The sequence below is a fragment of the Lontra canadensis genome, unplaced genomic scaffold (assembly GCF_010015895.1).
Source record: "Lontra canadensis isolate GAN:19392208 unplaced genomic scaffold, GSC_riverotter_1.0 scaffold11, whole genome shotgun sequence".
In the NCBI taxonomy this organism is placed as follows: Eukaryota; Metazoa; Chordata; class Mammalia; order Carnivora; family Mustelidae; genus Lontra; species Lontra canadensis.
The window spans coordinates 17,069,268-17,096,537 of record NW_022631005.1 but is presented as its reverse complement, the minus strand read 5'-3'; the positions used below and the strand labels follow the sequence as shown (position 1 = coordinate 17,096,537).

General features: G+C 35.6%; 1 protein-coding gene and 1 pseudogene across 5 annotated transcripts in view; one reads left to right on the top strand and one right to left on the bottom strand.

Moving 5' to 3' along the window:
- The window catches only part of KYNU (kynureninase), a 122,552-nt gene that overhangs the window by 75,286 nt on the left and 19,996 nt on the right, over positions 1–27,270 (top strand). For 4 of the 5 annotated variants that reach the window (XM_032856133.1, XM_032856136.1, XM_032856134.1 and 1 more), the window contains 2 exons: positions 8,620–8,718; positions 9,698–9,771. In XM_032856133.1, the coding sequence (XP_032712024.1) occupies positions 8,620–8,718; positions 9,698–9,771 (173 nt within the window). Of the gene's footprint in view, positions 1–8,619; positions 8,719–9,697; positions 9,772–11,269; positions 11,361–27,270 lie in introns of those variants that run through there. The other variant, XM_032856137.1, reaches the window with a different exon arrangement.
- LOC116866957 lies at positions 17,608–17,694 on the bottom strand (annotated as a pseudogene).

The window sequence follows — 27,270 nt, the reverse complement described above, 5'->3', positions numbered from 1 at the left end:
TTGATTAAATGTCACACATTCAAAAAGTCAACGGCCTATATCTGGTAATGCTATGTATATTAGATCTGTGTATCTCCTATTAAATGCCCTGCCTAATGGTTATCCCACATGATGACCACTGTTCTTCTATCATTTGTGAAATAAAATCCAAATCACTTGAGCCTTTATGATTTTGCATATACCCAAATTATCAGTATATTTGCTTTTGCTCTACTTTACATAACTTGTTTCAACAAAACCAAATGTTTCCTGTTTCCTGCCCAGATGGCATACTTCCTGTCTTCATGGCCTTTATTCTTAGCCTCCCCTCCTCTTAGAATCCCCACATGTGAAGATTCTGTTCCTCCAGCTTAACCACTACGTGCTTCACAGGTTACAACCTGTCCTAGAGATTTACTTTGTCTAGCTGTCTTTCTAAATGCAAACATGGTATATTTAAAATAAAATTATCACATGCCAACAATGAAAAATAAAAAATTTTTATTTAAAAATTCCTAGTTTCAGGTATTATCTAAAAAATTAGAAGGTTGACAATACTGAGTCATCATTCCTGTAGAATGAGTGGCAAGGTTGGCTGACAGTGCTTCCCATGTAATGGGATTTGAGCTCTTCACACAACTCCTGTCTGTACCTGGAGCTGAAGCAGTAACAGCTGGCATACATATTTATGCTTATATTACAAGAAAGGATAAAGTGAAGTACTTCTTACAGGCCCATCTCATATACTTCTTGACTAACTCCTATAGAAAAATGAGTGTGCAGTCCTTTACCTTCATCATCAAGATTTTCTTGCTCCTCCGTGTCAGGAGAAATCTGTCTTTTTGTTGTATTTTTGTAACATGGAAGGAAAATGTATTATCGGCCAGCTTTTGGACTATCTTATCATTATTTTTATGTCCATCTTAAGTCTCAAATTTAGGAAGCTACGTCAGCAGAGTGCTCAATGACTTTTTGAGAGTGGACCCTATAAACGTCACAGACACATGCTAGTGCTTTGCATATAATCACTTACCTTTAAATATACACCTGTTTGGCCAGTGAATGAATAATTTATGCACATCAACAAGAATTGATCAGGTTAATTTTATGGATCACATACTATGTAAAAAGCACAACTGTATCCCCATTTAAATAGAATCAGAAAATTTGGAAGAGTTATTTATAATGGATAGGTGTTCTAAAAAATCAAAACATGTTTTGTAAATTTTGAGTTCTTTTAAAAATTCCATTTCTATTCTTTGACACACTTAGGACATGCAGACTGCTCCATTAAATCATTAAATATTAAATGAACTAAATTAAGCTTGAAAAATTACCTTGAGCTATTTTTCCCATCTTGAGTATCTGAAATAAATCAAACAAACTATTTTGTGTGAGGTCTTTGCCAGCTGGAGAAAGACTCCAGAAGAGAACAGTACTACTCAATTTGTTTTATTTTTTCCCTTCAGTTTTATACTTACTTGTGACAATAAATAGAGATGACAATTGCTGGGTTTTTTCCAGTATAAGAAATAGCCGAAATTTACTCTTGAAAGCACACTCTTTGTTATAGTAAGACATTTTCACCTGCAAATTACACCAACACTTTTGAGTCTCAAGATCTTTTTGCCTTTTCTCTGTCCTAAATCCTTTACTCTTTCTCTCCACATAGCTGTTGACTCTGTCTCCCATCTTCTTAACTAAGACATTATTCTTAAATTTCATTAACAAAGTGCTTCAATGTTCCCTACCTCCTATTTCTCATCTCCAGATTTGTCAGTGGCATAATATCTACTTCAAGAAAGTCTAGCTAAAAGGATGAATCTTAAGTTTCTACAATAGTGCTCTACACAAATGTGAGTAATAATAGGTACTTTGGGGAGGAAAATTTCCTCTACCCTCAAAGATTCTTCTGACTGGTCTAACAATAAAATTAACACGAGACAGGTTAACAGAAAATCACATTTGATTTTGTACATATGGGAACCTTACATGCATGAGAGGTTCAAAGAGGAAAGTAAAGTGAGGTATATATGCCATCCATAAATAAGGAACCGGATAGAGGCCTGGAGCTTCAAAGGGGAGCAGGCAATTCACAGTGCAATGAGAACATATGTTTGATGATATTTAAATATTTGCGCTGACATACAGATGGGTCATTCAGGTTAAGATTTATCTCTGGTAATAACTCCTATTCTGAGGAAGACCCCCCCATGTAGATTCTCCTAGGTGGTGAAGAGAGGGGTAAAAATTTAAGCTTGCAGAGTCTTGCTTGCCTTTGGCTGAAAATAATCCACATGCCAGCGTGGCACAATTTGGGGACATATGTTCCGAACCCTTTCATATAAAAAGAAATGAGAAAGATATTTGAAGAGCCTAATAAACTTAGGCTGGATGAAAGACTTTCAGAATAAAAATTCACTCTGAAATATTTACAGAGATAGTGAGGCACCTCTTACAGAGATCTTTACTGAGTATGATGATGATGATGATGATGATTTTAACTTAGCATCTATGTGTGCTTTTGAATCACAGCACTTCAATGAATTTTGGAAAATTCAGTGCTTCAAGACTATGTCAAGAAAACCTACCAGCTTTCATCTTCCTCTTTGTTTCCACCTTCCTCCCTAATTTTGAACTTCTTTGGGGAATCTCAAGATCAGAGCTAACTGGGTCACCTGTTACTGTTATTCCACTCTTTGTTCCTACCATCTCTATAGGGTTGACCAACACACACAGACACACATACACATTCACTCACTCACTCACACACAGGCTCCTGTAACTTTTTCTTGTTCACTTGCCTCAAAGTTTGCCATCAGTTTTTCATTTTAAGGTAACATTGTCCAGATATAGCACTGTAATTCTTTGTTTCCTATGAATTTTATATACTCACAATATTTGAAAACCGACTGATACGGTGTGAAAGCTGCCATGGGAAGGTCACATTCTCATTACTAGTATACATTACTAGCCTCAAAGGAACTTAAAGGCATCTGCAGTTTACCCATCATGATGCCAGTGCCACTGCCAAGGGCGTCCACTGGTGTTTGAACATGCACTCTATAGGGAACATGCAGAGGATGGTATGTATGAATTGCCACAGGCTAGCTGGCAAGCATCTCCTTCAGACATCTCCCAGGAGTCATGGGACCTACAGCCATGGGTGATTACTCAAGTGGCTCAGGACAAATGTTCTTTGCTCACCTTTAGTATTTTATTACCTAGCAATTATATGAGCACACCAATGATAGCTGCTGACTGTCAGCTCTGTATACACCCACAAATACCTTACCTTATATAATTAACCTTTTCACATCAAATCGTCTACTTATTGATGGTCTTCATAATTTATAGGATTTTTTTTTTTTTGGTGAAGAACAAACCAATAATGTCAGTCTAAAGTCAGTCTGAATGAGTTGCTATGAGTAAAAAATTAATGTGTGTTATTCCATGTTTCATTTTAATAAATAATCAAAATTGAGAGACAGTAAGCTACCCCTTCACATGAAAATCCTGAGATTTAATAAAAATCTATTAAAATAGAAGAATAATACGCACAGGCTGTGTATATTATTCCACTGGTTAGAAAAAATGTTAGTATTATGCTAGAGAAGATGGCAAGGAAAAAACGCATGATATTCCTTGTTTTATTGAGAGGGATTTTGAACATATTTTTGACTACTGGAAACTTCGTTTTGAAAGATGCCAAGTCTGAATAAATTGTTTATACCATAAAATTGCAACAGGAAGAAAGGGCTTCAAATAATAATCTTTAATAATTTAATAAATAATAATCTTTAAAATTAATCATCAGTTTAGAGAATATTTATTGACAATTGTATGACCTTTTTTTTATTCATTTACTTATTTATATTCAACAATTATTTAAGTCAATATCATGTAAAAGTAGAAGACAATAAGATTGGAAAATTGCTACAAGAGATCTATGCAAACAGCTATCCATAAGATAGAAGGGAGAGTTTGACAAAGGAATCTTTCATAGAAGTTATCTTTTTTTATTTCTTATTTTTATTTTTTTTTAAAGATTTTAGTTATTTGACAGAGAGAGAGAGACAGTGAGAGAGGGAACAGAAGCAGGGGGAGTAGGAGAGGGAGAATTAGGCTTCCCACCCAGCAGGGAATGGATGTGGCTCAATCCCAGGACAGGACCCTGGGATCATGACCTGAGCTGTAGGCAGAGGCTTAAGGATTGAGCCACCCAAGTGCCCCTGGAAGTTATCTTATAATCAAAACCTGAGATACCCATGCAAAGTGAGGAGGGAAAGAATACCCTCAGACAGAGAAGGTTTTTTGCAAATAGAGGGAGGTAGGTAAGGGGCACCTGAGACAAGAAAACTGGAAAGGACTGGGTACTAAGGAAAGTGAGTTACATTCTGAAGCTAATGGGGTTCTTTGAAGGGACATAAGGAGTCTTACTCAAAAGTGCGATTTAGCAAATTCATTGGAGCTAGGCAGGCTGGAAGTATTCATAATGGTTAGATTACCACAGTGGTCTGGAGATGGACTACAAAGTGAGGCAACCTGGTGGCGGACCGCTGTTGTGCTTGTACATGGTTGTGTCAGTATGATTGTGAGCTCTTGCGGATGATTTTAATACAAGTTTATTGAAAAATATTTGATTTTTATTTTAAAAATTGCATGAAGTAGGCACTCAGATGTGGAGTTTCTGTTTCCACCTATTCATATTGTTTTTCTACCTACTCTTAAAGAGGTAAAATAATGAAAATATTAACTGGACGGCTGTAGAGAGGTTTTGGAGAAGTGTTTGTGTTTCCTTTATTTTTAAGATGCTGCCATCTAGTGAAACTTTCCTAAAATCACTTCATGGTGATCTCATTCAAGTTTGTATCTTCCGGTCCTTTCCTCAAAACAGTTACATTTTAATAATTTATGTTTCTGCTATCCATGGGGAAAGAATTGAACATACATTAATACATACAGTAAGAGCTTCCAGTGATTTTTTTAAATGGGGCACCACTGATGTAACTACAGGATTTGTAATAATGAGATATGGTAGGTTGAAGTTAAATGGCTTCTTCATTGTGCCATTCTTTACGAGTAATGGATAACAAAATAAAAATGCTTCCTTTCCTATTCCTTAAGTTTCCTAAGTTGAGTTTTAAAAACAGATAATAATGGAAAAAAATGGGAAAAAATGGAAAAAAACAAACATCATTGCCTTTATTAGTAATGATGGCAAGAAAAAAGATTTTAAATTTGGAAATCTATTTTTTTCTAAGTTGAATTTCAATATTAAAATGTATGTTAAAATAGAAACAAATCTCTGTGTGTGTTTATTGAACCCAAGCTTTAGTTTGCAAACCCAGATCTTGATCTCTAAGTCTTGATAGATTCTTTTCTGTCACTCTCAAAACTTAGGTTAGCACAGAGCATCTATTTTATTTATATGACCTGTATTGCTCATTTTTTTCTGTGAGAAACAAAGTATGAATTCATTCCCCACCCCCCGAAAAAAACCCTCACAAAATCAGATTCTTGTACTGGTAAGAACTCTTTCTTCTATGAGGTAACTAGCTCTGGCCACATCATAAAGAGTAAGGTTTCAATTGACTCTTCAGTATACTGTGTTTTCTTTATGAGACTAATGCTGTAGTTTAAGGATCAGCAAATCTTTTCTGTAATGAGCAAGATAGTAAATATTTTTGATTTTGTGACCCATTATGGTCTTTGTTGAAACAAACTACTCAAAGTTGTCATAGATGATATTTAAACAAATAAGACTAGTTTTGTTCAAATACAACTTTATTCATTAAAAACAGGTCATAGTTTGCATCCCTCTATGCACAGAAAGTACCTGTAATAGCAGTTTGAGGTTAGTTATTCTTAAGAGGTATTAGAACAATCTAAAATCGGTCCCTCTGCAATTATTTACTTCAACAATTTCAATCAATATGTGTGTTTCTTCAAACTTGGAGGAAATGTAAAGTTTTGAAAATGTAATGGTATATGCACTTAGTAAGCTAAAAATAGAAAAGTTCACAAGTAAAACATTTTTGCAGGGTGAACCATCACCCCATTTAATGATCAGGGATTTTTTTTTAAAAATTCATGTTTATGTACAAAATTGTCTTAATATGGAATAAGTCACTATATTCTCTAAGTAAAACATTTTAACATTTTGGTTCACAGAAAGTTAGAGGTTTTAATGGTAAGCCATTTAAGTGAAAAGTTACTACTTGGTACAATTTGGGTAATACAATCTATTGCTTCGGGTTTTCCTGGGAACTTAATGGAGACAGAGGCTTAGTTTCTAGAAACGCTGACGGACGACTGCCCCGCAGCAGGCCGCTCAGCTCCCCCGCAGCACACGGGACGGCGGACGTTACAGTGCAAAGCAGGGAAAGTCAATGTGCACGTGCACGCGGCACTCTCTGCCAAAGGGTCCGGGGACTTTCCCCTAGGCACGAATAAGGAACAAGTCCTTCGTCTGTAGCCTCGGAAACAGGCCTTCAGCACGAACTGAGGCTTAGTTTCTAAAACTGAATTCTACTAGGCAGATACACAAAACATTTGGATCATGTAAACAAGTGAAGAACTAAGAGTCAGTAAGAAGCTGTTAGGGTCTCAAGTCAGTATGTAGGGAGAACACAGTGTAGAGTCATCAACAGCATTTTTATTTGGTCATCTTTGTGTCATCTGATCTAGGCAATATTTAGTTATAGAGATCTGCCACTCTTGACTGAACTCAGTCATGCATCTCTGGCCAGCTGAGGGAGGTGGGGAGACCAGCTGATTCACGCTGAGCTCAGGTGTGGGTGACTTTGATCCCCATTTCTTTCATCTTCCATCTTCCCATTGGCTACGCTGGTGCTTGTTACAGAGATGGCAGAGGGCAGGGGAGCTCGAGCCTTACCTAATCACTCAAGTCCCTTGGAATCTCTGCTTGTATTAGATGTGCTAACATTCCATTGGTCACAATACATCGCCTGGCTAATCCCAGGGGCAGAGAATTGTATCTTGTCCACAGTGGGAAGAACTGAAAAATTACATGGCAAAGGAAATAGGATACAAGAATGGGAACCATTCGGGCAATTTACATAGTTTGTACATACTTGAATTAATTAAATGTGAGCATGATGTGGGCTTAGTGATAACTGAAAACTACTATTCATCAGGTAAGTAAGATACACTAAAGCAGAGATGATTCTCAAACTTTTTAGTAACAAAAACCTTTCTACACACTTAAAAATCACTGAGGATCTCAGAGGTTTTGATACTGTGTTTATATATATTTACTATATTTGTAAGTAAATATGTTTATTCATTTATTTAGAGCAACAATTACACACACATTACATATTAAATAATATGCTGTTAAGAAAAAAAAGCCATATTTTCTAAAACAAAAAGAAAGTTGTATATTTGGGAAATCTCTTTATTGTTTGGCTTAATAGAAGACAGCTGGCTTCCTTTATCTGCTTCTGTATTCAATCTCCTCCTCCTTTTTTTTTTTTTCTTCATGAAGCATGAAGAAAATTAGTCCTCATGCCCATAGATAGTTGGAAAAAGCGGAAGTATTCTATTGGCTTCACAGTTTATCATGAATGTTGTTTGATAGTATACCAGAATTTGACCAGTGATAGGCAATGTGAAACCAAATTACTGAGCTTTCTGTACTTTGTTACATTAAAATCCTTTGTTTGGTTTTGCACTTTGAATAGATCTTCTATCCATGTGTGATATGTACATCAAACATTGGTTATTTGAAAAAATATTAGCTCATTTTTTCCAAATATCTACACAGTTCATTATGTATTATTTTAAAAATTATGTATTACTACTAAACGTATCAGAAATATCTTTAAATATTGGGAAATGGTCATCCTCATGAAAGTGGATACAAATTTTCAAAAACCTAATTTCTCTTGGAAACTACTTTTTTTTTTTTCCATTGGCATCAAGGACTGAGTTGTTCTTGAATTGATGGACTCATTTCATTCATTTTCAGAAGAATGTCTGTCAAACAGCCAAGTATGATTTACTATTGTTTGTCTTTCAGTGGTTTTTTGATGCAAAAAAATCATTCTCTGTGAAGTAAAAGTGGCTAGTGCAGCTTGCAACTCAAATAGTTGTATGAGTACGTTATTTTGAGGCAACTGTCTTACTTCAGAATGTGGTCAAATGTTTTATACATACTCCCACATTAAACCTTAAACATACGAGAATTAAGGCATTGAGATCTAAAACAAATTAATCATTTTTCCAGCTTTCTCGAGATCTTTAAGTGAAACTGTCTTGTTATTTCCCCTGCAACGGAATGGTCTTGACCGGCAGTGACTGCTAGTGTAATTTGATGCTGCTGCCTTGATTTGTGCTAACCTGCCAGCAGTTTACCTGTAACTGCTTTTGCATTAGCAGTGCAAATGTCAACGCAGTGATGAAAGTGAAAAGTGTCTTCATATTATGAAAACTATTTCAATCTGAAAGGATCTTGAAAATGCTCAGTGTTTTGTGGTTCAGACATTGTGAACCACTGCACCAAAGAATAAACTATAATTATAGTACAATCATTTGTCAAATTTTCTTAGAGATATTTATTCTTACTATTTCTAATCATTAAGCAGATTTGAAACTTGTTCTTATGTCCTTCTCCAGGGGTGTTTCGTTGGCTTTGATCTAGCACATGCAGTCGGAAATGTTGAACTCCACTTACATGACTGGGGAGTTGATTTTGCCTGCTGGTGCTCCTACAAGGTACAAATTACTTAATATATTTACATCCTTTTATCACACATTGACATTGATCTAAATGAAACACTGGCTCAGTGGCCAGTTTTAACTATTTGAGTTACTTCCTCCATTGCTTTCATTACTGCTTTTTCTGATTTTAGCTCATTACAAAGTCATATGATACAATAGTATAATAATTAATTAAAATCAGGTATTTTCATCTACTGTAGAGTACTTATTCTTTCAATTACCTGGTTGCTATAAAAGTCAGGAGATAGGGTGGGGGGAACTCCACATTTAGAACTTAATTCAAATTGATTAGGATCTTATTTTTTGTTAATAATGTTCTGAAATTTCTACTATGTAAAGATAATTATTATGGAATCAACTTGTTATTGACATCTGAAGACAACTGACGGGAATCATGGAAATGAAACCAATTTTATTTATTTATTTATTTATTTTAAATTTTTTAAGATTTTATTTATTTATTTGACAAAGACAGTGAAGAGGGAACACAAGTAGAGGGAGTGGGAGAGGAAGAAGTAGGCTTCCTTCCAAACAGGAAGCAGGATGTGGGGCTCCATCCTAGGACCTTGGGGTCATGACCTGAGCCAAAGGCAGACGCTTAACTACTGAGCCACCCGGGTACCCCTGAAACCAATTTTATTTTAACTTGGTGTTTTTAAAATATGCTTTTCTATTATTTAAATATTTTTGTGACAAAATAATTGAAATGAATAAACATTAAAATTAGATAGACTTCATTGGAACTGTATCTATTGGCAAAATTTGGCCAGGTAAGTAATAGGTATTTATTCTCAATTGATAATGCTATGTTTATTTTTTTTTCTTTGAATAAGGTGATGCAAAATTCTGCTTTATTATAAAAGCTCAAATAATCATACATTTTGAGCTATTCAAAAGTTGGTTTCATAACAAAAAAAATCAAAAGATTTCATTATTTATTTTTGTCATACAATTTAATTTCTTTTCAATCCAGTATTTAAACTCAGGAGCAGGAGGTCTTGCTGGTGCCTTTGTCCATGAAAAGCATGCCCATACAATTAAACCTGCGTGAGTACCATCTTTACATTCTTCGGTGATGAATAAATTAATTTGCGTTAATAATATGAGTTCATTAAGGTGGTATCCAGTAAGAATCTGGATTGATTATAATTATTACTCTATTAACAATGATGCATTTTATCAGAAATAAATGCTTTTCAAAGAGTTCAGTTGGTTGAACAAAAATTTAATCACAAAAAGGGAAGCTTCAATGCTAAAAATGAGTCATTGTAATCATGTGGAGCAGATGGTTTAATGCAAAGAGACGACTTATTTTTGTTCAAAAATTAGACTTCAGAAAATTTCAGATTCCTCACAATGATGAATAAATCAAAGGCAACCAGAGCTATGCCTAATCGAGCCTTAAATGTGGTATGTTATTATTAAAATTATATCTACCTTTAAAGCTAGAAACATTATACGATAGTCTTGTAAGGATTATCTTCTGTCCTAAAAGATTTTATAATCCATGAAAACTGAAGAAGCTGAACATCGAACAACACAGGCTGCTTGCATAAAAAGCAATACTTTTCTACTTTATATAACTTTTTCATTTTTTAGAGCAAGTATAAATGCAAATGTGATGTATTAACACATACATACATTTTTATTTGGGGAACTTGTACGTTTGTTTTTATCTGGTATGGAGATACAGAAATAATATTCTGCAAAAAGCTCCTTCATAGTTGTTGTGTCAGAGGGTGTGTGATGAAGACTGTCTAGACTCATAATAGGTAATATAATAATGTTTGATTAGTTTTCTGAGTCTTCTCAGCCACTGGCTGAGTGGTGTAATCTTGACAAGAATTGAAGCTGAATTAGTAATAAAACTTCGAGCACCTCACATTTCTGAGGTTTTACGCATATAAATCCAAGAAATTTAAGATGATTTGCTACAGATCATTTAATCATGTCAAAAATTTCTTCAAGATTTTAAAGTTTTAAAATTAAATAGAGCATTTTCTTTAGACAGGTATTTTGGCAGGAAGACATCTTCCACAATTACACTGTCAGTACATTACATTTCTCCCCATGTCCCAAATTCTCTGAAAAAAACTTAAAGCATTACTATGTTATAGGAGTGCCATGCCTATTTTAAAAGGTCTCTTTCTCATTTTTAGCAAACCCCGCTGATGGTGTTTTACCTAGCACAATTGTTTGCCATGTAGACAGTATATAGGATATTTCTTCCCTTGGGTGAAGCCTCACTACTCACATTTCCCACTCTCCACTTGTTTAAATTGTAATAAAGGATCAGATGTATTACATCAACCCAAAGACAAGCTGGTGGAGTAGTTGGGGGATATGTACATAATCTACACAAATTCTCGAGAATGTAAGGGTCAGCAGTTAAATTCTGATCTTAGAGATAATGTCTGTTGCATCTGAGAGTTCTTTTATCACTATTTACCCTTCATGGATGAGGAACAGGAGAGGGGGAGGGGTTGTAGTGGGCAGAATCCCGACATCCTCTAGAACACTGTATGTGTTAAATCTTTGGTCCCAGGAGAAAGACTGTATAGACGGAACAGCTTCATATTACTCCTTGATCACTCGCTGGTCTATACCCTGAAGAATGTTCCTTGATCTCTCGGTGTTATAGCCTTTATATAGAGGTCATACCAACATCTACCTCATAGGCAATGATTCTGAGATTAAAATAGGATAGTGCACATGTAAAGTGCTAAGCACAGTGGTTTAAGCATTATCTGTGGTCCTTCATGGAAGCTAAATCATTTGTTGCTTCACTGGATGTTAACTAGTAGACTTTGGACTAGTAGACATAGTAGAGATCATTTCTCTTAAGTAGAAAACACAACCTCAGAGGTTATGGTTCGTGACTTTGAAGACATTAAACACTTTTACATCCATAACCAAGTTCATTTCAGCAGACCTTTGAGAAACTGATTGTGTAAGTCTCTATTCCAGAAATTCTCTCTTGTACAGGGCTTACCATCTTCTTGGTTCCTCATTCATTAATAAGTTGAATGAGCTCTTTGTACAAGAGCCTTGCTTTTAAATTTTTTGAGAATTATATGTTATTATCTGTTGTCGAATTTTAACTCTCTGGCTTTGGAGACTGACAAGACTCAAATCAGGCTTGACTCATGAAGCCCTCTCTACAGAAAACCCCAGCTGGTGGTGTGTGTTTGTTGTTAAAGCTTCTTTTTATATCATGCCCAAGTAATTAATTCCAGTGGAGCCAACTTCTACCCAATAGTGGGATGTAACTGCTATTAATGTAACAAACTTTGTGGAGTGAACGCTGTTGCTTTTTTAAAGGGTGACATCTAGTGGCTAAGCATGTTATTGTAAATAAATAGTATACAAATGACATTTCATTATCCAGCTGTTTATTCTCAAGAAGTTTTAATTTAAATATTTAAATTGTTTTTTATGTTATTTGACTATATATTCATAGTGCAATATTGTGTAGTCAAAGCCTTCAATAAAGAAATGAAACCAGGATGAAGGTCAAAGTTAAGATTGGGGGCAGGCTAAGTTTGTGATTAAACAGAATGCAAAAATGTTCATCAAGGGTGGTGAAGAAGGGCATTATGGAAGGGACTGACCCACCAGGTGTAGAGAGTGGATCCCAGGATATGTAGCCCTGCATTCTAAAGTTTAGTATTCAGTGTATAACTTTGAAGTATTTCTTATATGTTTCCATTAGCAACTGGTAAATTACATCTGTACCAAGAATTTCACTACTTCTCCTCCTCCTCCTCCTCCTCCTCCTCCTCCTCCTCCTCCTCCTCCTCTTCCTCCTCCTCCTCTTCCTCCTTCTTCTTATTCTTATTCTTATTCTTCTTTTTTGTTTAAATAGGCATTTTGGCCATTGTTCAAATGGATGACCTAAGACTTTTTCCAAGAACCTTTTGCCAATAAAGAGAAAGAGTACAGTCCATAGTCGATCCACTGCATTAAGCATCATAACTCAAGCTGTTTTTCTCAACTAGCATTTGACCTTGTCCTAGTTTATCACTACCTTTTCTCATTCCGGTGTCATATTCTAAACGTCTGTAGCTAAGAATTACTCTAAATTAGAACTGGTTGTGAGTAAATGCTACTTTTTTTTTTTCTTGTTCAGGGCTGACTGCAACTTGGTCTATAAAATTAATAATCGTTCTGAGATATAAAGGGAGATATTTTTAATTGTAGGCATTTGAGGATCAGAAATGTGTCACTAAAAAAAAAGGACTTAAATACTTTGATTTCCTTTTTTACTTCATAAATGTTGACTTTCCTGGTATACTTTAGATCAATACTTTTTGATTTTATGGGATTCAAAAATATCTGAACCTCATAAAGTGATTGTTCTGTAAGAGTCCATAGACTGCAGTTCAACACCCCCCACCACACATAACACATTTTTTTTTTCTTTTGAGAGACTAGAATAAGAGAGGAGTGGATCATATGCGCTACTAAGATTCCTTCTGTCACTTATTTTTTACCCCATCCATTCAAACCATGCGTACTAGACAATGGCTGTTCTTCACTTTCCATGCTGGCATAACAAACCTTCAAATACTCCAATGTATTAGATCCCTTGAAATGTCCATTTCCCCTGGGATTTTGTGTGTGTGTGTGTGTGTGTGTGTGTGTGTGTGTGTGTGTGCTTTTTGAGTGACCAAGAATGGAGCATACTGATAATTTTGATGAAAATACTGGAATTTTAAATCATTCCAGTACATTTCCATAATCAGCTAGAGGTGTTTGATTGAGGCCTATAAATAGAGATGTCATTTTTAAGGCTTTATTGAAGGCTTGAGTCATCTCCTTTATTTTAAAAAGTCATTTGAATGTTAAAAAGAACTAGCCAAAGAGGCTGGACAACCTCAATGCATAGTTAAGGCAAATTTTAGAAGTCAGAGATGTAAGTTATTACTATTTTTATTTGGCAACTTAAAAAAAAAAAAAAAGAAGACATGCCAAACAATATTCAGGAACGTCTAAGAAAGGATAAAAAGAGGCATGAAGAAATATGCCATGCTTGGCCCAACTGGACGATTAATGTTACGAGGGGAGATCATCTAATGCACATTTGTTCTGGGGAATGCTGACTTGATACATTGATTTTCTACGTACTTTTCCAGGCAGTGTTGAAGAATGCCATCATCCAAAACTTAACCTATAATTTAAACCTTGTTTTGGTTTCTTAGTGATCCTTTTGGAATTAACTACTTATCACATCCTTGTCTAGTACCTGCGTTAAGGTCTCCTTGTTAAAGGCTAGAGAATAAGAAAGTGTAGGTGACACCAGCAAAGTATGTAAATTCATGTCTCCAGATCCTTTAAAATGTGATAGGCAAATATCTATAGATTTCTCAGCGTTTTGACAGAATCTCTAGTTCAGATTTGATCTCCGCCTCCCAGGGTATCTGTTCTACGCATTTAGCCTGTTTCTTACATTCAGTTTTTAGTACTAACATGGATCACTTCTTAGCCATGACTTTTTGACTTCTCAGCCATATTAGATATCCTTGGTCATCTCCTTTGTCATTGATGCTTCCAACCCACAGCCCTAAGCCTCCATTGTGCTGTTTTCTTCTGCTTCTGCTCCAATTTATGTGATGACTCTTCTATATTTTACAAAGTTTACTCTTTCACTTTTTCACTGATTCTCTCAATGCCTCAACCCTTGGTCCCCGAGCCCAGAAATACCTCATCCACACACGATTTCAATGGTAGGCATTTGTAGAAGACACAGTTTTGCCACTTGCTTGCTTTTTAGCTCTTACTTTAATCTGACTTCAGATTACAAGATTTTCTGATTATCAAAGAATTAAACCAGTTCCCAAAGATACATGGTAATGTAGGAAAACAAAGATTGTCATAATAGGAAATTTTCCCTTCGTCTATATCTATGAATTATTGTAAAAAGTTTTGGTCTTTTGCTGATTATAGAATGTTATAAATATCAGACAACACAATGAAAATGGATTGTAAAGTAAAATGTTTCAAGAGATTCAAAATTTCCTGGTGCAAGTGATACTAAAGAACTGCTGAATCAAAAAACTATGGACAGTGAGAATCTGTCAGAGTTAGAATCAGTAACAGATGAAGTAGAGGAAATTAGACACGGTACTTCAAAAGTAAATGACTTGAATATCAGGGATTAAAAGGAAATGATGAATGCTTCAAAAATTTTTATAGAAATGATCATTTCTGTGGTCATGCCAAAAAAGTTAAATGTAATATGAAAGTTTGTATTTTTCTATCTCAATATTTTTTTAAAATACACCAAAAATGAACACTATATTATTTTTTCTAACAATTAGCACATTATACTTTGAGTTTATCAAATTACAAGTTAGTTTTTATACAATTTTTTAAAAGTATTTATTTATTTATTTAAATAAATAAATGAACAAGAGTGAGAGTGTGAGCGGGGAAGAGGGAGAAGCAGGCTCTGCTGAGCTAGGAGCCCGACGCAGGGCTCAATCCCAGGATCATAACTGGAGCCGAAGGCTATTGTTCAACTGACTGAACCACCCAGGGGCCCCTAATTTTTATATCACTTTAAACTTATTTTTTAAGAGCTTCTCAATCAAATTTAAATTTTTCCATTAATTACTATAAAATATGGTTATTGGCTTAAAGTGAATTTTATTTTAAATGGCCTTTTTGCATTGGTCATCAAATAATGAAGAGTTCCTGTATACCCATGTATCTCTCTAATGGCAGCAATTAAACATGGTAAAACTTCCATTTTATCTTACTCCGACATAAGTGTCCTTTCTAAGGTACTCATTTCTTTGTCATGTAAAGAGAATGATCCTGAGTCGATTAAGAAGACATGAACAGATGTAACCAACACATATTTTTGTGCAAGTAGCTTTCACAGGTGGAAGTAAATATAAGCTATTGCTATGATTTTAATTTATAATCCACTTGGAGAGATTATTTTAGTAACTGAATAAATGATTTAAATGACAGGTAACATAAAGTTAGAATATGTGCCATAGGCAGCTTCTTAATCGCTAGGTGAGGGGCACCTGGGTGGCTCAGTCAGGCATCTGCCTGCTGCTCAGGTCATGTGGGATCAAGCCCCACATCAGGCTCCCTGCTTGGGGGGAGGCCTGCTTCTTCCTCTCCTTCTCCATCTGCTTGTGTTCCTGCTCTCCCTATCTCTCTGTCAAATAAATTAAAATCTTTAAAAAAGAAATTGCTGGGAGACTTATCAGACATTGCCATAGGAGCAGTGGAGGGATTAATGTCTAACTCAAGTGCTTTGGAAAAGCTTGAGTAAGGTGGGGGGAAATTTAGTTACAAATCCTCTGCTAAATGGAATGCTGTGTTAACTAAGCGAATAAATTTACTCTCTATTACTTTGAAAGCTGAAATTGTTGCCGATGAGAAAGACTTCACTTGGTTAGTTTCATATTTAAGAAAATATAAAGAACAATTACTTAAATGACATTTCTTAAAGGGATATATCAGGTGATCATTTCTTCCTTATACTTTTTACTAGAATTTTTATGGAATCTGAGTTATTGGCTTAACATTTAAAAGTTTGCTAATTATCATAAAATTGCTCTATATTCCTGTTCTACAGTATTTTAGAAATTATAAACAGTGGTGAAATCGAGTTTGTTTCATGCTCATACCTAATTCCAAAGACACGCTCATGGATTAGGTTATACTAAGTCCTAGTCCCCAAATCCTCACTGTGAGGGGTCCAAGAGATGATACATTGGTTGAAGAAAACTAATCTATGGAATCATGACATACAACCTACATGTATCTTCATTCAGAAACCATTTTAGATTAGTAACTCTAAAATGATCCCTCATCTTCTGGGCTTGACAATTTGTACTATGCAAAATTACCTAGGTGGTTTTTCTGTGTTGTGAATTTAAGCTGTGATCATAAAAATAACATTTATACTGTGAGGTGTGATCATGATTAGAAATAAGTTCAGTAAATAATCTCTTTTTTTTTTTTTTTTTTTTTAGCTCAGGAGATAAAGTAATCCTGGCTCTAAAGGAAAGCCAAAATAGTAATTATCAGTATAAAAAGATGCATTAAAACCATTGTTCCTTGCAAATCATTCTTCTCAGATAATGATGACATAATCATTAATTTGGGGAAATTGGAGTCTTTTGAAATCTCAAAATTTATTTTCTCTTCTAAAATTGCAGTCTAGTGTCTCTGAAGATATATGAGGTCAATGAACCTTTCAGACACCAAACTAAAACTTGTCAAAAAGCTTCAGATCTTATTTTAATCACTGCAAGTTTTGCCCCTGAAGTGACCTTTGAAATCTGCAGGGGTTTTTGTTGTTGTTTAATATAGACTATGAAGAACTATTGCTAAACTTTTATCTGTTCTTAATTGAGAAATATACATGTAGCTCTCTTGCTCTTGAAGATTTGCCAAAAAAGCCATGCTACAGTGATAACCTGCTGTGCGGGGCAGTGCGGGGAACTCGGTCATTACACACAGACCCATTGGGTCCAGGTAGTTCCCAGATGGCCGGTAACTTCACAGATGACAAGAACTCTTGTCATACATTGTTCCAAACAAAGGTCTGAGCTCATGTGATGGGTTTTCTTTTTTTCTTTATTTACTTGTGTTTTCTCGATGCCAAAGGAGAAGATTTGATTGGGAAGAAATGATCATTTTCTCTAGCGTTGAGGTCTCTCTCTTTGTCATGATCTGTCCATGTATAGAGATATGCCTTGCTCTCATCTCTGCTCCAATCAGCTTTGGTCAAGATCTCAGAAGATTTGGTACAGGCCATAGAAACTTAGGCATAAAATGGCCTTATTTATTTATTTTTTTTTAAGGACCCTGTGATCCTTGTGAGAATTCATCTTGATGTGTTCAATGTGATAGCTTAAAAATTGATTATAAATTAATTTTAAAGTTTTTGATTAGAGTGACATTGTTCTACACTTGATCTTAGCCAAAAGGCCAAGAAGTGATAGACTGACATTGTCCTTATGATCTTTCTTTACTTTCTTAATCTGGAGTGCCCCAAAAAATACTTTTTAAAATTTTGTTGTTGAATATATGTCTTTCTTTACTCTTAGCATAATAGACAAACCATCTTCTAGCATATGGAAGCATTTCTACTTCACAAGTTATTCTGAAGGGGGCATGATTTTCAAAATACTGTCAAATTAAATATGCATTTCCATATGCTTCTACAAAGACCAAATATATCCAGGAAAACTAGCTACAGACAATTTAAAAAATCCTTCATGAGTATTTTAATCAACATTGCAACTGGTCCTTTCAGAAGTCCTAAATTCAGACATCTCTCTGTTTTTGTGCTTTTAAGATCAATATTACCTCAAAGGATTATAAACCAGTCTTTCAAGATAATAATATATTTCCAGAAAGTATATACAGAAAATTTTCAAAGGATTTAGTTGTTAATAAAGCTTTCCTACCAGGAAAATAATTGACTTAGCTCTTTTAAGGATACCATGTTATTCCAAAACTTTAGAAAATAATTTTCATTAACCAAAACTCATGATATCAGGAAGAGCTTTTTTATTTTATAACTACACTTGTCATACTCTTAGATCTCTGGACATACTTGAACAAACCTCCTGTTGAGTAAGATTTGAGGATGTAATGAATATGTAACAGAACCAAGTGAAGCACTCCAAACAGTATTTACAGATGAGTGAGCAAATGAGAGGAGGAAAAGAAATTGAGTTTCGTGATACCTTCTCATACTATTTTCCAGAGCAGCATTAAATCAGTAAACTTAGAAAGTGCAGAGCAATTGTGAACAGATGAATGTTTTTTTAGAAAATAAGATTTGATAGAGATCTTTTCTACTAACTTAGAGTGAGTTGGTAATATTTTACCCAATATTGTGGACATGTCAAGCCTTTTAATAGTCATTCTAGGCAACTAATTGCTGGCATCAAGGGATGAATGTACAATTTACGAGTTAAGCAACCTATTTTGTCAGTTTTTGAGATTTTTGTTTGTCACTAACACTTTTGAATCTTCTTCTGTCACTTAGATATGCTTTTACTTTTCCTCCGAATGTGCTGGTCACCCACTGCCTGGAATTACACCCTTCTTGCTTTTTCTCTCAGTTTTTTTTTTTTTTTTTTTTAAATCTCTTACTCTACTGCTTTCTCTTATCCTTATTCTTATGCACTAGCTCCACCTTCCTTATATGTACCTGAATTACTGTTATGTCTGGATTCCAGTATCTCCTTGAACTATAGCAGTTGTAGCTTCTGTGTCCAAGCCTTTCTTCTCACTCTGCAGGGCGGTTCTGCAGTGTTAATGTGCCGTTGTGAGGAGCGGCCTAGGAATGTGATTGGGAGATTGGGTACCTGGCAACCAGGCCTAAATCCTACCCAATGGATCTGCCCTGAGGGCAGAGTTTCAGTATATTCAAACCCTTGTTTGTGTTTGGTCATCTAAGGTGTTTTGATTAGCTAGAAGATACTGTCAGTGGGGGCTGGGAGAAACAACTTCGGCTGATACTAGGTGAATAGAGCATGGAACAACCAAAATGAAGGGCCACCCCCGTCCCCCGAAAATAATAAATCTATGATTGTTTATAAAAAGAAGTTAGTATTTTCAGTAAATATTGTGGAAGAATTTTGACTTATAATTGTATAACACCCCTGTAGTACCTTCACAGTCATTAAATAAGTATTTATTGAGCATCATATATTTATATATATTCCAGGCAATTTTTAAAGTGGGATGTATGGGCAAACAAAGCAAAGATGCTTGTCCTCATATACATTCCACCAAGAGAAGACGAACCATACCTATAATAAGGGGAAAATTATTTAATGTGTTTGAAGTTGGTAAGTCCTTTAGACACGTGGAAAAACAGGAGGGGAAAGAAGGTATAACAGCACTATCCATGGAATCCTTGGCAACATGGCGTATTTAAAGTGTTCAAGAAAGCCCACACTGGGAAAATAAAATGTGGATGAAAAGGTGAAGGAGGTGGGGTTTGGGTCGAGCAGTTATCTGGTGAAGACAGTTCAGGCAGAGGGAGTATCTAAGCGTAAAAGCTCTCAGACATGAATGTGTCTTGAGTATTTGAGGAAGAGCAAAGTGGCTAGCATGGCTGGAATAGATTGAGCCAACTGGAGATTAGTAAGTGAAATTAGAGAGAGGGAGGGGTCCAGAAAATGTAGGCCCTTAATCAAGGTTATATGAAGACACGGGATCCATTCCCATTTGGCCAGAAATAGGACATGACACATCAACTTGCAAAATGATCCCTCTGGTGGCTTTGTTGGGAACAGGCCATAGGACAGACAGTAAGGGTAGACTTTGGAAGACCAGCTGGGGAGCCATTACAGAAAGCAGGCAGGGGATCACAGTTGAAAGCGGGAGAGTAGCAGAGGAGGTGATGAGAAGTTGTATAGATTAAGGATCTATTATAAAAGATGGCAGCACTCTGAAAGAGGTCAAGAACAGAAACATATATATGTCAGTTAAAGGATGTCAGCAGTCATACAGAAGTGAGCTGCTCACTACCTAAAATATGGTCATGGCTAATGGGATGAAAAAAGCAGGATAGAGTTAAAAGTTATTAGAAAGTTGAGTCAACAGGACATAGAAAAAGTTTGTGGTTAGAGGGGAAGGATTAATTGGATGTTTGGGCAGAAGGATGCTAAATCATTAATTAAATGTCATGTAGTTATTTCATTTATCAGCTAAAAAAGTATTTCTTGAGATCTACTGTAGGCAATACAGTACACAGTACAAAGGGTATACAGATATGAATGAGCTCCTACTGTCCTTTCTATGTGACCAGCAAAAGGAAGGAGAGATTGGAGAAACCTTTGTTGAGGAGGGGATACTTGAGCTGACTGCAGAAATTCTCCCAAGTCTTACTGAGACTAGAGGGGAACAGGCAGTGGTAGAGTGTTCAAGGCAGGGTGGTTTTACCTGCATCCCAGTCAGAGACCAGAAGATGGAGTTCCTTGCATTCCAAATAAGGAATTTCAATTCTTATCTTAAAGACAGACCGAAGCCATTGGCTGTTCACATGGAACAAGTTAACAAATTCAGGTCTCTTCAGCTTTCCTTGTGGGGAAAAATAATTAGGCATGGAGGATCTGCTAAGATTTCTTCTCGCTTTTAAACTCTGATTGTCAAACAATACAAATGAAGCATCAGAATATGGTGGACTGCCTCTAGGGATAAGTTAGAAACTGAAACCAGTTTGATGGAAATATGGGTGTCGTCAACTATATTGATGACTTCAGTGACCTTTATCCCCATCCACCCTTTTGCGGTAGGTGGATGCAGTAAAGCAGGGGTAAGTCCAGACAGATTTGTAACAAACTTGACTATAACCTCATCTCTTTCCTTTTCTCAAGTATAAAGGACTACTATATGCCTATTTCTTAAAGTTCAGCTGCCAAAATTTTATTAGGAAAATTAAGAATATATAAAAGCTATTTGAATGAATAAATTTCTCATTACTTCTGAATAAAACAACTTTTGTGGAACTTTTTGATTCTGCGAAATATAATTATTTGATGAGGATCTTAGGTGATATACTTTTACTTGAGCTTAGGTTATACAGGGCATTACAATATGAGATGACAGGCATTCAAATTTATCCCCAGTTGCTGTTACAGATTTCTAAGAATAAACAATTATGCTGTACCCCAAATATTCCATGTTTTTTTTTTTTTAGCAATGCCCTAACAATTTGATTCAAAACATGTTTTGAGGCCATGAAAGCAGTAAGACTATTGTATTTAGTTTTCAGTTATGACTTTGACTGAGAGAAAGAAAGAGGAAGGGACTGAATGAGGAAGGTGAAGGGGGAGAGGTTGGGAAAGAGGACGAGAAAGAGGAAAAAAAAAAAAAACTTCAGTCAGGTTTATTTCCTAAACACAGACTAAAATTATTAAATGTATGGTAATAAATTATCAAATTAAAGGACATTATGTAAGCAGTCTTTTGTGGAAATGTACTATTTAGAACCGATTGTGGTGTAATTTTCTCATTTGCTGAATTGCTCTAGTGATGAACTGCATTTTTAGCATAGATTAAGGAGACTGGGAAAAGTTGTTTTGGTGAGATACAGGATAAGGAGAGGTAAGGGGTTTGTGGAATAAGTTAAATTAATTCAGTGCATGAAATATTCAGGGATTCATACTAGAGATTCTGCCATTAAAGTCTTGCTAAGGAGATCAAGGCAAGTTGGGTATTTCATTTCATAACTCTTAGCATCCAAAATCATATTCAGTGGATCCCTGGTGGTCTTCTCTTACTGAGTTTGAATATCATGCCTCAAAGATGTTTTTATAATAAGCGATGCTTTCCATTTGATAATACCTATTTAAAACTCCTTTTAGGAAATTTATGATGTTCAAAGAACACAAAGCATATTAAAACCTTTATTTTTTATTATTTATCAGACCTCTTCCAAAACCTTCTCTTAGAATTCTGTTAATGTATTCTAAGTAAATGAACTCCCTGCTTGACCTTTAGTTTTTGGTGGCAAAAGATTAAAATTTCTAGTCCAAGTGCAATGAGATTGCATCTTAATTGTTATTGTTCATATTTCAGTTTGTAGAAATGATTTATGAGCCTGATGTGATAATAGCTACTTATAAACTAATTTAATGGTTTTTAACTTTACTTCATTAGCTTTGGAATATTTGCTTTATAGAATTCATGCCAATATTTCATTTAGTTTAATTCCTTTTGTATTTTATTTTGTCTTTCCTATGCTCCATATGGTGGGGTCTTAAAATGAATTTAACTTTCCCTTAGATTTTTTGTGATTATTTTGTGCTTGAATGAATTTTTTTAAATCACCATTTCTTTATTTGACTATAAACAATCCCCATTCCGTCTATAAAGAATTCAACGTGCGATATACAAACAATATGCTTTTCCAAGTTTACTAAATTAGATGCCTCAGTCAGTGCTCTTCAAAGAAGAGGAATTGATTACAGAGATTATTAAAAAAGAGAAAGTAAAAAAATATATATAGAAAAGTTTTCAAGAAAAATATTGTATATTTCTGACAACTCAGAAACCTAAGTGCATTTTTTAAGTAATCTAGGGGATAACTGCTTTTATAGAATCTCTGATTGATTAAAAATATATATATACCCCAGGTGATTTTTGCATTTGCTTGTGAATATTCTTGATCATAAGGGTCTCAATGTACATTTATGTTTCAACAACTATCACTTGTGTTATTTTAGACTATTTATCAAGAGTCTTGAAACCTCAGTATCCTCATCTGTATAGTGAAGATAATGATAGTATCTAAATCATAGGATTATTTTATAAAAATCAAGCAATTGCTTAGAGCAGTGGCTCATAATGAAAGTTCAGTTAATATTTGTGTCTGTTGCTTTCAAAAGTAGTAAACAATTGGGACACCTGGGTGGCTCAGTGCATTGGGCCTCTGCCTTCCGCTCGGGTCATGGTCCCCGGGGTCCTGGAATGGAGCCCCGCATTGGGCTCTCTGCTCGGCAGGGAGCCTGTTTCTCCCTCTATCTCTCTGTCTCCCTCTCTGGCTACTTGTGATCTCTGTCAAATAAATAAATAAAATCTTTTGAAAAGAAGTATTAAACAATTACAAACAATATTAAACAATTATAGGAGCTTAAATCAGGAGAAACACATGCATCCCTAAGTTAAACTTGTTGGACCATTTGTAGGTGTTTACTTTTTATTATTATTTTTTTTTTCTTAGATTTAATTAATTAATTAATTAATTTGACAGAAAGAGAGAGAGCAAGCAGGGAGAACATAAGAGGGAGAGAAGGGTAGCAGGCTCTCTGCCGACCAGAGAGTCCCAACATGGGGTTCCATCCCAGGACCCTGGAATCATGACCTGAGCTGAAAGTAGATGCTTAACTGACTGAGCCATCCAGGTGCCCCTTGTTGGACCATTTCTACAAGACTAGTTGAGGAGTCAGTCACCTAGATTCACATTGCTCACATTGTTCTGTTGGAAGATAATATGAGGGAAATACTTTATCTCATACATATTATTTTGGTAAATAGAATTCTTTTATCATTTTATTTAAATTAACAATTTTTTTCAAAAGTTTAATCTAGTGGGCGCCTGGGTGGCTCAGAGGGTTAAAGCCTATGCCTTTGGCTCGGGTCATGATTCCAGGGTCCTGGGATCGAGCCCCACATCGGACTCTCTGCTCAGCAGGGAGCCTGCTTCCTCCTCTCTCTCTGCCTGCCTCTCTGCCTACTTGTGATCTCAATCTGTCAAATAAATAAATAAAATCTTTAAAAAAAAAGTTTAATCTAGTTAGTAGGGTAAGAGTTATAGTAGCATAGGATCTTCTATTAAAAACATATCACTGATTTTTTTTTCATGAAAATATTGAATAACCTGAAAAATGTCAGACTTTAAAGAAGAAATCTCAATACTTTCTTGTTTCATAAGGGGTTATGGGTAAAAATAAGTTTTAATAAGAAAAATGTCATTCTTTTGTTGTAATATCCCATTCGAATGATTAAATTTCTTTTTATCAAGTGAAAGTGTACAGCAATTAATTTTAGACAGTTGCAATCATTTCCCCAAGAACTAACATTTAGAATTTAATTAAGATTAAAAATAGATACCCCCATTATTAAAAGAACATGGTAATTATGGATACTTTGTATCAGAATAAAGATGCAAAGGAAGAAAAGCAGCATATGAAAAATCAGTGATGGTTTGAAATAGTTCACAACTAATGGCCTCAGGACTTTGATGCACATACTACATGGAGTGTCTCTACCTGCCATTTTTGTATGGCTACATGGCATAAAACTAGGAGAGTTTGTATTTACAATTTGTGGAATTGTTTTGATGAATATTTTCTTCAAGTAATGGCTTTGATCCCTGAAGTTATTGACATTACTGTCTCATCCGTAATCAGACTGTAGTGCTGTGTTATGTAGAAAGTTACATTATTATCTCCCTATTCTAGTGTACTTTGATCCCATTTACTACTAATTGTTGGGGAATTATGAAGAGCCTCTATGAAGAGCTGTTACTTTCTTTTCTTTTGCTTCTCTTACTCTTTTCCTTCATTTAATAACTTCAAAATTCAAGTTGATGAAACTGAACTTACCTTCCCGAGCCTACGGTTTCATTTCTTTCAGGGTTTCAGTCCACTAAATATCTCACTCCTAATGGAATATGTTGGCAACTCTGTCTTCTTCAGCTGTTGGTTATATCAGACATCTAGGTTCCAGTCCATTTTCCTTCTGTCAATTTGTCCCACCTCAGTAAGTCCCCTGGATGCTTGCTTCTCCGTGAAGACTCACAGGTCCACCCACAGTTACAAGGGAAGGGGTGATACAAGGCATGAACACCAGGAGGCAGGGATGGGAGGAACCCACCCACCCTTTTGTTGAATTAATACCTACTTAATTAGTTCCTACCCCCAGCCAGGCCCAGTAGATTTTAAACTCTGTGGACAAGGACCATTTTTGTTCTAGCTCACTGTACTGTCTCTTGTCTGTACCTTCTAGCAAAGTGTCTCATTAACTACATGTGAAGAATTAATGAGTGAAATATAGAAAAACTTGCTGTCCCTCCTCCCTGGAGGGGGTTTCCTGTGGGTGTGGGGGTGGGTGGATGGGGCCAGGGGAATGCTGAAAAGATTTAAAGAAAGATAGATAGATAGATAGATAGATAGATACATTGATTGATTCTAATAAGCTTCAAAAAAGAAAAGTAATTTAATTAGGAGCAGAAATGTTAGAAGTAAACTCACGAATAGTAAGTGTCAACTTTACTCTAACTTCATTAAACCGTTGACGTTACCCATGTCTATTTTAGCTCCTGCTCTGGGTGTCTCAGCTTCTACTTGCCTATTGGCTTGTTAAGATACTCTGAACCCTGTTCTTCAACTTCCTTCTGCTGATGCCATCTCAACCACAGGTTCTTGCTTAGGGTCAGGGTTCCTGCTTATATATACTGAGCAGGATATGGGCTTATTTAGTTATGTTCCTTTGGGTAATCACTCAACCTCTGTAATCCTTCCTTTTCTCAAAAGGAAGTGTGGAAATAATACCTACCTCAGAGTGTTATTGCAAAGGTTAAGTGAAATGACATGAAACTGTCATGCCCATTTCCCAGCCAACATGTCTTGGTTTGGTCCTTTTTTGTTAAAAGTTTGTTGTGAAAAACTTGATTAAACCATGTCTTTTGAATAAGATTTCCTGTTGGCATAAGAACCAATAATTTGATTAGCTACACCAGGTAGTGTGGGCTTATATAACTTCCACTCAGGAATGATGTGGGTGCTGGGGCCAAGGGTGATGAATGGGGAATAGTTAGAATCTCCAATGGGGTCTAGAGGCTGGTTCCCTTGATACTAAGCCCTTACATAGCAAAATATAATCTCTTCAGTAAGCAAATGTAAAAGAAGCATATCATCATTAAGGAATGAGACAGACCAGTTAGAAACAATCATAATATCCTTTTTGAACTTTTTCAGATATGAAGTTAAAATGCTTTATATAGATTCAGTAAATAAGAGTGTCAAACATGATGCCCTGACCTCAGTTATGAAATCAGTTTTGTTTGTTTGTTTGTTTTCCCCTAGGAAGAACACATTTTTCCCTTCATGTAGTCACTTGTTTCTTTCACATTTAGGTTATGAACATGTCATCAGTACTTGCAAGCACAACCTATCATTCCTCCTGTGATACTATGTTCGCACACTGCGTCTTTGATGTTGCTCTCAGATACTCCCAGCAACCATCATAACTCATGCTCTTGAATTTTTAATATCACTCCACAAGCAGAAATGACAATACCTAGTCCTTTAGAAAACACACAAGAATGAAAGAAAAGTTCCTAAATAGGAAAAACATATTGAAAGGTTCTCCCAATTTTTATCTTGATCCCATTGAAAAGGACTGGAAAAAAGACATGTTGCCCTAACTTTCATGGCGTGTCTCATAGACACTATATTTGCCTTCAGATTTTTAAAAATGAAAATGCAAAGAGGTAAATTCTGAATGTTTCCATAAAAAGCATTTTGTGCAATATGTTATTTTTTGATATGTAACTACAGAAGAAATGATTCTCTAACAAACTAGCATTTTTCTTACCTTTCAAATGCTAAAAACAAATGAAATAGTCAGTGCCTCTGTTCTAAAGGATGGTAAATGGTTCTAATTCATTCAGGCTAGAACTTCTTCCTTTTTCTGCAAATATAATCTGAGCCTCAGTGAGAGTGAGTCCCCTCAGTACCTATGACAATCTATACTGTTAAAAGAATGGGCTTTCAATAAATGCACATCACAGAAAACATAAGGACCTCACATATAAATAACTACTTTATATAGTGGTTTTGCTTTCCCAGTCAATTTAACTCACTAATATAGCTCAATTATGTGTTCAAATTAAGATAGGTTCTGATTCTGATATTTAACATAAAAACATTTCAGGGGGCACCTGGTTAGCTCAGTTGGTTAAGTGTCTGCCTTTGGCTCAAGCCATGATCTCAGGGTCCTGGGACTGAGCCCCATATCTGGATCTCTGCTTGCTTCTCCCTGTCCCAC